The sequence below is a fragment of the Saccostrea cucullata genome, unplaced genomic scaffold, assembly GCF_032062105.1.
Source record: "Saccostrea cucullata isolate Sc308-1 unplaced genomic scaffold, CSIRO_AGI_Scuc_v1 ctg115, whole genome shotgun sequence".
Taxonomy (NCBI): Eukaryota; Metazoa; Mollusca; class Bivalvia; order Ostreida; family Ostreidae; genus Saccostrea; species Saccostrea cuccullata.
Window position 1 is genome coordinate 224,824 of NW_026932690.1, and position 14,407 is coordinate 239,230.

General features: G+C 33.8%; 1 protein-coding gene across 12 annotated transcripts in view; it reads left to right on the forward strand.

Annotated features, from left to right (window-relative positions):
• Positions 1-9,030, forward strand: part of LOC134235790 (uncharacterized) — a 31,467-nt gene extending 22,437 nt beyond the window's left edge. For 8 of the 12 annotated variants that reach the window (XM_062717940.1, XM_062717938.1, XM_062717936.1 and 5 more), the window contains 4 exons: positions 4,685-4,774; positions 7,439-7,609; positions 7,691-7,802; positions 7,894-9,030. In XM_062717940.1, the coding sequence (XP_062573924.1) occupies positions 4,685-4,774; positions 7,439-7,609; positions 7,691-7,802; positions 7,894-8,656 (1,136 nt within the window). In that variant the 3' untranslated portion in view covers positions 8,657-9,030. The remainder of the gene's footprint in view (positions 1-4,684; positions 4,775-7,438; positions 7,610-7,690; positions 7,803-7,893) is intronic. The other 4 variants (XM_062717939.1, XM_062717945.1, XM_062717944.1 and 1 more) reach the window with 2 other exon arrangements.
• The last annotated feature ends 5,377 nt before the right edge of the window (positions 9,031-14,407 follow it).

Sequence of the window (14,407 nt, forward strand, 5' to 3'; positions counted from 1 at the left end):
TAAATAATTTACCTCTTTTTAGGACTCTATGGTATTTTTTATCTCAAGCTCACCAGAATATATCGTATCGACGTAGGGATGGAAATTAAAATTGTTAATTGATAATACGTCGCCGATATATCTAAATGTCGAGTTGAAGGCCACAGCAAGTGCTTTCTTCTTTTCACGCATAAGATTTTGCTCAAAGTCTGCTTCATATGAATACAAAAATAGGTCTGCTAATAACCGAGCGCAATTGGTACCCATGGGAATTCTAATAGATTATTAGTATTGGAAGATCTTGTCTCCAAAAACCACATTGATATTTTCAATCAGAAACTCAAGCATCTTTTTGATGTCAAATTCAGAGTATATGTACTTGTGTGTGCAATCAGAATGTGTTTAAACAAAATTATTTTGCAAATGACCAGTGGCCAGTTTACAAGTTCCATTTTTATTGAAAAAGCAGCTGTCAATGATATAAAAAAAAGCCTGGACTTTACTTAATCGTGGGGAATGGTTGTGTATAAAGTTGAAAAGTTTTTAAGCTGTTGATTTCGTTAAAATCTTGTGGTTTCAAATTGGCCAAAAGTTCTTTGGAATTTAAGAGTATCCACATCTGATTCACACCACTTCTTGAATATATTGTTGCACAGTTCTCCTGGAGTTTTTACTTCACTACTGTCAATATCGAAAGAGTCTTGGTCGAACATTTACTGGAACCCGCAATGTATCTTTGTTTGTAAGGATTCTTATGAAGTTTCGGATTCCAATATATATATATAGGGTAGTTCAAATTTATTTTGGCTCTGTGGAATATTTAAAACTGACATGATTTTGAATAATTTCTTCCTTAGAAAGGGAAGTATGAGTATAAGTAGGATACCACTTGTAGAATTAAATCCAAGTTCTTCTGAAATACAATTTATATAATGAGCCTTGCAAACGAAGACAATGTTGTTACCTGCTTTATCGGCAGGGACCAGTACGAACTGATCATGTAATAATCATCTAATTCTTTTTTTCACTTCTGGATTATTGAACACAGAAGGATATATATGGTTTTCATATTGCCCCTCAATCTTTTAATAAGCGACTCTTACATGGATCAGATATATACATTTAATCCATTCTGACAAAGTGTCAACGTCTTCTTTTTCATATCTGACCCATCGTCTGGCGTAATTTTCAACAGAATATATATTTATGAAATTGAAGGATCGGGGTTCCCTATATTTAGGACCTTTTAAAATAAGTGATCTATGGTCCTCGTTATTAAATAATAAATTTTATATGACTATATATTAAATAGGGTTCCTCTCAAAACAACGAAATTAAATGCCCACGAAACTATTTTTGATGACAAATCAACGAAATTTTATCCCCACAAAAATTTGTGCTTCTACAGTATATTTACGTCACCTGCAATAACGTGTCCTGCAGGACTATAGCTAAAGGGCGAAGATGAACATGATGGAGGATTATGTTTCAGATAGTCCATAATCACAGATCCGAGCCTATTTTCTGGTATCAAAGAATCAAAAATTGGACTTTTCTTGGCGTTTTCAAGAAGACTACTGTATTTAAAAGTTTCAAAGGAACAGAGTAAACAGTGTAAAGGAACAGAGTAAAGTTTGGTGCGAATATGATGAAGACCTAAATGTTGATTTACATAAGGTAGTAATGAATCGAAAGAGACGTTGTGTATTGCAGGTTTATTGTAAGATCGATGTCTATGACTACGCTTACGTCTCTGTGTATGGTTAAAAAGTCCCACCACATTTACATTGTTACACTTTGGACTGGAATGATTTCAACACTATCAACATTGTCATTACATCTATAGGGAAAGGCTGTCCCTAGTTTTCTACTCCAAAATTTCTTTTCGTTGTCTACGGAAAGGTGTACTGCGACGGACTATTTGTGTGGTGATAAATTTTTTCGAGAATTCTAACTTTTATTGACACAATAGAATGATCAGGTAAATTAAAAAAGTATAAAAGCTGCTGACCACCATGATTTATTTGAAATCGATGAACTGATTTTTCACTGCAAGAATGCAAGTTCAGTTTCACATAACCGTGACTATATAAATACATTTAACAGTTTTTCTCCATCCTGACATTTTTTAAAAAACGACAAAACTGTAGAATTAGTAGAATTAGTAGGCACGTTTGGCAAATAAAAATTGACTAGCTTAGGCAAATAATTTCCTTTGAACAATTATAAATGTGATCGGTCATTATGGTCCAACAATCTATAGGAATTCCCTCGGGTACCTGTTACTCCCGTTATTAGCAGAATAATTCATATGAAGCAGAATTCGATATGATATATCCTGGTGTGCTTGAGATAAAAGATACCACAGGGTCTGACACATCTGTTTCATATTTGGATACTAGTATTTTTACTGGGTAAAAACGGCAATAGTTATCTGACAGCAAGGTTTTATGATAAACATGATGACTTTAATTTTTCTATCTTCCCTTACTTATGCAGCAATATACTTTCATCACTTGCACATGTTTTTAATATATCTCAGTTGATTCGATACGCAAGAGCATGCTCTACGTATAAACAATTTATAAATGAGGTAGGTTACTGAAAGATAAATAGCTGAAACAAGACTATCAGCAGTCTCATTTAAAGTCATCATTTCATAAGTTCTTTGTTCGATACAAATAACATTGTCAGCATATACAATTTATCATTTTTCATACTAATTGTTAGACCATTATATACTCACCGAATTGTCGACGGATTTTTCCGTAATTTCCCGATCATGAAGAGGAGCACACGGCAGGTGTGACCGGTCGGCAGGAGATGCTCACTCATTCATGGCACCTGATCCCATCTCTGCTCTTTTGGGTGTCCGTGTTCGCTTGCTCCAATTTTGTATTATTTAATAGACTTTTGAGTTTGAATACTGTTTGTGTTCTCCATATATTTCATTAAGTAACTTTTTTTAAAACAACCAACCGAGTGGACAAATTAAGTCCATAGTCGGTATGATTGAAAGATAGTCGAGTACTCGATTATACGTTTACATCCCTCCTATACATATTAAGATTAGCAGCTGATTGTCCTTGAGCATGCGTTGTAATTTAATGTTTCATTTGTCCATAACACTAATCAGAATCTGGTTCTTAATTTGTAATCCTTTCTACAACCTACATTCGCATACATTCGTACAGTCCCTTTGATGGAGTATTTAAAAGGAGGTACAGTTTATTGCTTAAGATGTGATAAATCAATCATTATCAAATTAATCTTTAATATATTTTTTTTTCCAATTTAATGACGATATTACAAATTATGTGGGTTTTTTAAAAAAAATATCTTATGATTAAAACATCAATGATTTGTAAGCATAATTTAGCTTTTCAAGCAGTAACAGATATCAACTTTATACACAACCATTCCCCACGATAAATTAAAGTCCAGGCTTTTTGGTATCATTGACAGCTGCTTTTTCAATAAAAATGGAACTCGTAAATTTACTTACCTGGTAATTGGTCATTTCCAAAATTATTTTGTTAAAACATTCTGATTGCACAAACAAGTGCAAGCCAGGTATGTTACGGATTATGCGTTCCAATCAACAGAGTTACAGAATTCACTAATTATAACTACATTGTATGTAGTGAAGTACTCTGAAGTTTACATCAAAGAGACCTTGAGTTTCCGATTGACAATATCTATGTGGTTTTTGGAGACCATGCATTCCAACAATCTATTGGAATTCCCATGGGTAACATTTGCGCACCGTTATTAGCAGACATATTTTTGTATTCATCTGAAGCAGAATTTGTGCAAAATCTTATGCGTGAAAAGAAGTCAAATGCTGAATGACGTTTTTCATATTAATTGTAAGTCTATTATTTAAACACTGAAGTGACGACGGATTTTTCCGTTATTTCCCGATCCTGGCAAGGAGCACACGGCGGATTTGACCGGTCAGCAGGGGATGCTCACTCTATGGCGCCTGATCCCGTCTGATGTTTCGGAGATCCGTGTTTGCTCTGCTCCTATTTTGTATTTTTTTATGGACTTTGATATTGAATACTATTCGTTTATCTCCATATCCTTCATCAAAAAAGTAAGAGTTCAAATAAAATGTATTTCACAATAAACAACTTTTGAAACTTTTGTACTGTTGATTACATGGCCAACAGGACAGCCTGTAGTAATTTTGTCATAATTTTTTAATACGCGGTAGTTAATTCGTATTTTTCTTTTTAGAAAATGTATAGACATATAACAAAAAACTTTAAAGATATTCACTCTCCTTTATTCAAGGACTAACCGACTTATTTTTTTATTTCATGATGTGATCAATCGATTGGCTTGCGTGATAATTTGCACAAACGCGTTCATGCATAAAATTATCACGCAAGCCAATCGATTGATCATCGTCATGAAATCGAAAAATCTGAATTATTCCTTATATTTACATGGTATTGATTCCGCCAATCCACGTGCTAGAAGCCCCGCTTCTTGTCTCTATTTGTCCCGCCCCGCACGTGATTTGTTTAAAACGCGCCTATCGATGAACCAGTACATTGATGGAGAAATAAAGTGCATTAACAATTTGTAATTTTATCTCGAACAAAGACATTGGAAATGTAAATATTTTGGGATGAATGTATTTTAAAGCACAACATGATAACCTGTTCTTTATATAAATTATTCTGTTACTTGACAGTGGCACTTTTCTACAATTATGAGATGAGAACAAATGAAGGTTCATGTTATAGAATAGACCGCAACGAAAAGACAACAATGGCTGCTACAGGTGGGTGTCCATATTAAATCAAACTCCATATTGCTATAAAATATACCTCAGTATTGTCATAATATAGGACTCAATATTATCATTCGAGGGCTGTTCAATAAATAATGTCCTTGGTGCTCGAAAAGAAACAAAAAATGATTTTCAATTATGTATCCTTAATGATTTGACTTATATATTCTCTTTTAATTAAAGCACATGTTCGTAACATTTTTAACCAATTTCTGATCGTTTTTAGAACACATTTTTGAGTATGACACTTCGTATACTGGATTATGGCAAATCCTCTGATTTCCTGGACTTGCTTCTTCTTTCTAAAAGGTGTTTTTTTTTCAAGTTAAGAAAATGAAACAAGTCAAAAGATGAAAGATCTATTAATATTGTCGGTGTAACAATTCATTAACTTTCTGTTTATCTCCAAAACTCCTTTACTCTTTATGGCATATTGGTTTTGACTCTGTTAAGTTGAAATTTAATGTAGTGGATTCCTGATTCTGGTTCCATCGTCTCATAAACCTTTGGGTTTCTTTTTTTTTGCCAACATTTTCTTGCTAGACTTATTCAGAAATTGCATTGCCTTCATGAATAAGAATTTCACCAACAAGACCACTCATTTTTAGAAAAATTGCATATAAAACTATTTTTATGCTTTTGCAGTTCTTTGCTCTTCTCAGACCTTGGCTTTTTTTTTTTTTTGTCAAGTGCATCTTATTGTAAAGTTGTTTTGAGGGTTTAAATTAAAGTAATAGATTCTAGTTTCACTATCTGTTTGAATTCCAAAAAAAACTGGATACCCACAATTTTTGATTTTTTAAAATAATTGATTAGATATGCTTACACGCTGTCGTTTTCACTCAGTTTTCAAAACATAGGGTGGCCATTGAGTACTAAGCTATTTTACTGTCACATGTTTCTTTAAAACAGTGTAAACAACCCCAAAATGATGCCTATCAATTTTGCTATATGTACTAAAGGCAGTCAAACATCATCCATGTTATTTGTTGAATTTTGGCTAACGTACATAGGTTGTGGTAAGTTTTTGTCGCCAAGGACAGTACCCAATTTTAATGCCCATTAAATTAATTTTGTTCATTGAAATCCACCTGCTCATGTGTCTTTAAAGCAAACAATGATTGTTGTTAATGTCACATAATTTAGTAAATATTTCTTTGGGATTCCTAACGAGTTTAACAGCAGTTTTCATGAAGCGTTTAATTTCACTCTAGTGTACTGATTCTTTACCATTCATTTATAATGCAGTGTCTCGAATAGCATTGTTTTCCAGCTTCTCACAATGAAACTTTGTGGTGAAAAGTGGTCAAATAAACTGTAATCAATTCATTAAAGATTCATTCATGAGAGAAAGTCAAGCTTAGTGTCGTATTATTTATATTTTGTATGTCATAGAGCTCATGACATTTTTTTTATTGAAGAGCCTTCGTACAATCCGGCTAATATTGTGTCAAAAAATCAGACTTAATGTACGACTCGTTGATCTTAAGATGAAATTTTCTGACTCCATATTATCATTAAACTCAGTATAATCACTTAAATCGTATTTCTCATCATTTTTATTAAATTAAATCAATATTCTCATTAATTTATTCGTCATTAATTTATAAATCTGGCTGAAAATTTGTTTGATATTTGGAGTAAGTGGTATACCACAACTGATTATGTTTATGATTTTTTTAAGAGTTCCACTACTTGCCTTGGTTTAAATATCTTTCTCAGTTGAGTTCTTCTATTTACACGGATCCTGTCCTGCTTGTTTGTCAGTCCGTCTGTCTTTCCAACTCTTAATCTTTATCATTTTCAACTTTTTTCTCTCTAGAGACCCACTTATCCAATATCAACGGAAGAAAGCATCATTAAGTAAAGGAAATTTTAGCTTGTTCAAATTAATGATCACCTTTTCTTAAAGGGCAGGGGTTGGGGGAGGGGTTATCTAGATCAGGCAAAAGAAGGGATTTTCAAACCTTTTTAGGGCTATAAAGCCAGAAAAAATGATACTGTATTGGAAGACACAGTATAGTTTAAAGCTGTTCAATTTCTGGCCCCTGATGGCACGATAGAGTCAGAATCCTTTGAACAAAGTACCGGTAATATCGGTACATTGTATGTAAATTTTCAAGCATTCTTAGATAGTGTAGATTCAATTTTGCTCCAATCATGTCCCGGGGTAGGGTGTTGCCACGAAAGTATAAAAGTATGACCCAAAAAATCAGAATTTCATTTTTTATATATAATCAGAAAACAACTGGACAACACTTATTCATACGGTAATCATACCAATATGCAAAATATTCCTTACATAGCTGTGTGGAATTAAATTTGCAAAAGTGAGCCCAGAAATCAGGATAGAGCTAAAATCGAGGTCAAAATACCTTTAAACCATACACTCTTTTGAGGTGTGTTGGAAAACAATATATCGTCAAAATGTCATGAAAATAAATTTGGAAACTTCTTTCTTAAAACTTTTCAAAGAAGAACAATTAAACCAAAGTATATTTATCCAAAAAAAGCTAGTGAAATGCACTGGAGCACATTTCAATGGAGAATGACTTAGATGAGAGAGAGAGAGAGAGAGAGAGAGAGAGAGAGAAGAGGGAGAGTTAAATAACTCAGATCTTTTAAAAATTGCATCAAGGTTTCATTCATTTTCAGATTCGCTCCTACACAAGACAATTCGTGTCATGAAATACCAAAACTATTCGGTTCAAATCAAGTCTTGCTGTGAAAGGCCGTCTACCACTGATTCTACACCAATTGACCCGGGCACCACTCCCCAAGGTAAACTCCACCCACCTACAGTTATAACCACCACCAAATCAACAGGTAACCACACCTCTAACACAAATACAAGATTGAAAATTAAAACTAGTTATTAAGATTGTCATTTTGTTCCATTTTTTCCAGACAATTCAAGAGCAGGCTACGCCATTACAATATTGCTAATATTCATTGGTGCCATTTTCGCTGTCTTATGTCTTTTTTTCCTGTGCTGTAAAATTTGCTGCACCCCAAAACGGTTTGTTTTACTTCGTTCTGTTTCATTATCTTCAGATAACTAATTTAATAATGATGTTTAGATTTAAATATGCTCACTTTTGTGTGTATAGGCGTCCTTCGTATAAGGTGGAATACGCAGACCCTAGTGACGTCATTGCATCCAGTAGTGGAGCGGAATATTCCACGCCGTATGACACATGTAAAGCGAGAAATAGGGTAGTCAAGGTAACTACTAAAACCAAGGGAGCGGGTAAAAACAAAGTATCACTTCGTAAGAAATTAAGTCAGAGATTCAGTTCTAGACCAAGAGGGAGAAGGCGTGAAAATGATTCAGGATTTAGTGATCTTTTAGAGAGTGACGTAAGCAAAGTGTCAGGAAAGGAGGATCAAATGGAAAGTAAAGAGGCCCAATATATGGAGATTCCTTTAACAAAATTAAATGTAACAAAATCCTTAAGCAACCCGTCATATTCAAAAGTTGACAGAAAATCCAATGGCAGGGGAGATAATGACAAAAAAGAGACTGGTGTTCGATTTACTTTACCGAATAGTGGTCTCCAGGAAAGACAAAAATTAAGTTCACCCTCTCCGAGACAAGAAAGGGTAGACTCCCCTTATGAATCATTACCAGACAAAGACAAAAACAACAAAGTTTGTGAAGTGAGAAACAATGAGAAGAAAAATTTAACAGAAAATCCTTATGCTGTTCCAGAATGTGACAAAGAACGACCTATTCAATCCAAACCACCGGAAACAGATACATCACGAGACAGTCCTTACGCGGAAATAAATCACGTGTTTCCAGTTGATGGAGATGCCAAAGTGAAAAGGTTTATAAAGGCTATGGGGGAGGGGGAGAACCCTTACATGTGAAGATTCAATGCACGGTTTGGGTTTATTAAGAAAGGTCACATAGAGGATTACGGTCAGGATGAAATGGTTTACGTGATTCTACCAGAGATAAGCCAAATATACTGTTCTCAACATAATTACTGGTACGATTGGTGCAATGCTTTCAATTTTTTACGTGCCATCCTTTATTTAAATAAGAATTTATAAAGAGTACCCTTTAAGAAAAAGAAAAGTAGAAAGGAGATTATTCTTTTATCTGGATTTTATGTACATGCACAATAATATTGTATTTTTCATTTTTTATTTATTTTACAAACTGTATACTTCATTTTGCTTTTGTTTGAGGCATTAACTTGTTATTTATAAAGCATATAATTCGGTTGTTTTTAAAGTCATTTACTGTTGTGATTTATTTATGGGGTTGCTACAAGAAGGAGGATATATTGTTAACTCCGGTTACAAGTCCCAAGGAGTGTCGTGTAAATGAGCTGGCATACCCAACAAACTACAGAGGAACTCTTTAATTTTATGAAATCAAAAATTTTACATATAGGATGCATATTTTTACCCAGACAATTGCCACATATATCTTTGCATCTTTGCACAGTAACATTTAATAGAATTAAATAAGGGCACAGAAAATGGACTTTATGGATTGCATAAAAAAAAAAATCTGAATTGAAATGTTAGATAGCAAAACAAACACACAGGGTCAACTCCTCTTTTCCAGTAAGGGTGCACGCTAGGAAATTGAACGCAACCAGAAAAAAAAGTTTCCAAAAGAGGAAAAAGAGCATAAAGACGCCCAAACTTAATTTCAATGGATATAATCTTTCGTGAACTTTAGACTAAATCTAACTGTAATTATGTTAGATTCAGTACTAATACAGTCTATGAATTTTTGTGTGAGGTTTTTACTGGATGAGCTCTCGGTTGGATATCAAGAAGTTCCAGACTTTTCCCATGCCTCTCAACCAATTCAATTTACAAACCATAACAGTGCATTGGAACAAAGTTCAATTTGCCCATAGAATTAAAAAAAACATTAATCAATAACTTACTTTTATAATTGATATTTTTCTTTATGTAGGTAATTGCTTTTATCTCCTAGAACCTGCCCTGTCAGGCATTAGACTGTCTGTTTAATTTACACATGGAACAACAATATTAGCCCTGTCTAATGATAAGCTGTCAATACATTTTATACATGAAACTTCATTATTAGCCATGACTAATGTCAGACTGACAGTATATTTTGTACATGGAATCTCGATACATGTATTAGCTCTATCTAATGCCTGCACAGCCTTAATTTTCTTTCAATTATATTGTAGTTTCTTGAGTTTTGGTAACCTATTGAATGATCAATTTTACACAACTTTCTACCTTTATGACACACTTTTACAAAATTCTCCCTCTATGCCTGGCAAACATCATTCAGGTTACATGTCATGTGTTGATTTAAGTATAAATCTATAGGAAATAGAGCTAATTTCTGAAAAATATGATATCCGTAAAACGTTTGTTTGTGTTACTAGCATTTATCCTTAAGTTATAACAAAGCAACAAAAAGAATTTAAAATTTTAAACAAAAGTGATTAGAATTAACAATACAAATGTATGTTTGCAGACGAAATAGTTAATTATCGGCAGTAGGTTCTGAAGCTTGTACTCCAAAATTATCTCAATAGAAGCCAAGACAGAAATGAGTATATCATGATCGATTTCCGTAGAAATCTCTACTATAGCTACAAAACAGGTGTGTCGATCTGACCTAAGTTATCAGCCTGTCAGAATTCAGAAGATATATTTTTAGAACTTCAAATTGGTATATTTCAAACTCAGAACCTAATAATACATGAGAATGTACTATTTAGATTATCAAAATTCCTAACCATTTTTTTTATACTACATAGCAAAATTTCGTCTTTCTAAAGGCCGGTATACACGATAAGATTTGTAGAATAATAAAAGTATTACATACTTTTGTATTATAATACTTTTTTGTACTCACGCTAATATATATCTTATAAGATTGTGAATAATACGTATTCCAACGTGATTCCTCCGCTATATTTCTCTCTCTGTGAAAATAATAAAGATGGAAGATGAGGTTCTGATAGCAGTGTCGATCACTACTACCAGGTATGCACTGCTTGATATATTCCACGAGTTCTCTCACCCTTTCCCATAAAACCACGAGTTTTTCGATGGCTTTACTTGTAAAGTCTGCCATTATTATTAAGCATGTGCTCTTTTAGTAATGATATAAATAGGATGACCCCAATGGGAGTACATTGTTTGGTTGAAAGTGAAAGGTATATAAGTTAAGCCTTGTATAAAGAAATAGAGCATTGACCTATTCTTAATACAGTTTTGCAAGATTAAAAAAATTGTATGATACTCTGTATTAAGAGTGTATACACAGTAAGATTTTGCATTATGATACAAATCTTAAAAAACCAAATCTTATCGTGTATACCGGCCTTAAAGCTGAACACGATTCGTAAAAGGAATGTGTCCGCCACTTTTGTTCCCGAGTCTCGCTACTCTGCAGACCCATATATATAGGACAGGACTTAGTCACTGTTCGGTGTAATCAGTCGACACAGTCGACCCATGCTATACAGCACTCGGTAGCGAGAATAATTAACGTAATACTTCGTCTAATGCAGGAAAGTAATACACCAAATAAATTTACTATTTTAGTTGTACAGGTCAGTGCAGTATACAAACAACAGGTAAACGTAGCTGCAAAAAAATGTAAACAAAGGTAATGCAAGATAACCAGCACGAACACCCACGCCGATACCCGTGACAATAAAGCAGTAAAGTGTAACGAATGCGACGAGTATACCCTAGTGTTGATGTATCATAGATACTGATATCAAAAAATGGCGTATCCCTATTTACCAGTCGTGTTTAGCTTTAAGGTCAGACGGCACGTTCCTCAAAAATATATAATTTTTCCCAATAATTGGTCATTGAAGTCTAGGAACTAAAGCATGTCTCCTCACAAAAAATTAGGTACCTTACCAGGCATTTGGACAAGATACCACGGGTGATATTTCTTATATAACCCTTATGCGTAATCTTCTGAATGGCCTATATCATGATTTTTGGTGAACTTATATTTAAAAACATAATGAAAACAATGTAGATATCACAAGAGAATGACAATTATGCATAATTTTTTTTATATAATACCAAGAAATACAAAGCATATATTTGAGGAACGTGTCGTCTGTCCTTAAGGAATGTTTAAGATCACCTTATTTGAATTCCTGTATATCAGTGTGCGATTCAGATTCGTGCTTTTTGTTTCACCATATTCTACAAGTGGTGTCAATCAGATATGGATGCTCAAATACTCTGAGAGAACTTTCAGAAACTTCGGGCTTTTTGATATCATAGACCCGAAGTAAATTTAAATTTATACAACGTATATACAATTTTATACTTACCTGATTGCTCATACATCATATTGTCCCCCGCTGAAAGTGGGGGATATTAATTTCGGCCTGCCTGTCCGACAGTCTATATGGCTGTGTTTTGTTTGTAATACTTTCGTTTTCACGCGATATCTCGAGAAGCCCAAAACTTTGAGCTTTTGCAATGGCACCTGATCCCACCTCTGATGATTTGGAAGTCCGTGTTTGCTCTGCTCCTATTTTGTATTGTTTTATGGACATTTGATCGTGCATACAATGGGTTATCAAAAAGTTCGTGGACTGAGGTTATAAAGTTAGTACTATGTAGTCTGTGTTTTCAAAATTTATATGGAACATAAAACAACAAAAAATAAAGAAATGTTGAAAATATTTTAGCTTGATACGTTCATTATTTGCTAAATTATTATATTATACTTTCATGTAAATTACTTGAATCTGATTCGTCGAGAAACATTTGATAAAAAAACAATACTACCCGCTCAATAATGAAGCCACGCCCTCCTGCATAGCAACAGTCAACATTGCTTAACGATGGGTGGTATTCCAAAAAATAGCGACTGCGCGGAATTTATGCGCGCACGGTTCACTGTAATATGTATTTGTATAAAACACTCAGTTTTTTTCAGGGGCAAAACTTTATAGAATGTTGGAAAAGGAAACCCCTCCCTCTTTTTGACGTCATTTTCAAGCCTTAATTGTTTGGACACTCCATGTAAAATTTATTATAAAATTTCACAGAACTTCCAGAATGGGGCAAAACTTCCATATTTTATGGAACAAGAGTGTCCCAAAACATACCTGAATTAACGGGATTTTTGGATGTCAAATGTTCAAATCAAACGGGTTTTTCTCAGTTAATTTAGGTCGGAAAAACGTCGTGTTCGAGGTTGCGCCGCCTGGACATACCATTGCTTCTAAAAACATTACCAAGTTATTAAAGAATAAAATTTATGACTTGTGGTTTTTCTATAGATAGAAAAGATGATGCTTGATAGATATTTTAAAATTCATTGATGTACCTAAAGCGGAACTTTTCTATTTTTTGATTTTATGGCGCTAGTCAAAATCCACGCATGCACTGCTTTGCTTTTGATATCTTTCTTGTTTCTTGTCATAATCTTTTGAAATTTTGAACATGGTCCTACATTATGAAGATCTACAGCATGATATATTAAAAATATGTAATCTGTGGCTATATCTCCTTTGTTTTTTGACGAAATGCTTTGAAATTTCTCCGATATAAAATGTTTTATGAATTCATATTTCTATCGTTAACTTGCCTCATTTATGTTGTTATATTCTACTATCACCTGCTGCGGATGGTGTTACGTCTTCTAATTTATTCAATACTCATGAGTTTAATACTTTTGGATTAAATGCTAGAACAATTCAATTTTCAAAGCCAGGCATGCTATTTTTTTAACTGATAAGTCTAAATTCCATAAATTTATTTCTTATTTAATAGATGTTACAGGGATTTCAACAGCCTCGTTTAAATTCGGCATTTTGTAAATTTTATCGTCACTAAAACGACCTTGTCAGCTATATTGAACTATCACGGTTTTCCCCCCTTTTTTCTCTTTGCTTGTTTCACATCAATTTTTTTCTGCTTCTTTCATGACATGTTTCACGAATACCAATTGTTAGGTTTTTGTTTTAAATATTGAATTAGTCTACGGAATGTCCCATCTGCCTGATCAGTACATAGGGCACAGCGGGTGAGACCGGTCAAATGGGGATGATTATTTCTCGTACCGATAGGCACCTGATCCCATGTCTGGTATTCCCAAGGGTCCTGTTTTGTGCCACTTTGTATTATGCATTTTTCTTTAGGAAAATTAAATATTACTTTAATACAAATCAGATACTTTCAACTGTCATTACAAATAACCAGTATATTCACACTCATATCATTGTTTACTTCATCAACTAAACGAATTCGAAGGAAAATGGCTACTGATTGCCATCCGGTAGATCATTTCTCTCAGCGGTCAAGCATCGAGTTTTATGTCCCCTCGGCAAAACATTAGAAATGTTAGATTTTTTTTAGGATAGATTTGTATAGGAACAAATTTCTAAAGGTATAACAATTGCCAGTATACTATTCAATAGCGTGCATCCACCAAAGAAATATCTAAGGGAAGGAGGCTTGCCAAGTCGTTTATGCATTTATTTATTAGGGATTTGTTGCAAAGTATATAGATCCGTGGGGAAACTAACATCATCTTATTGATAACACATGCCAAGGATGTATTTTCCAAACGTTTAGGTCTGTGTCAATATTGAGTTACACCCACCATAATTTACAACTCAACAGTGA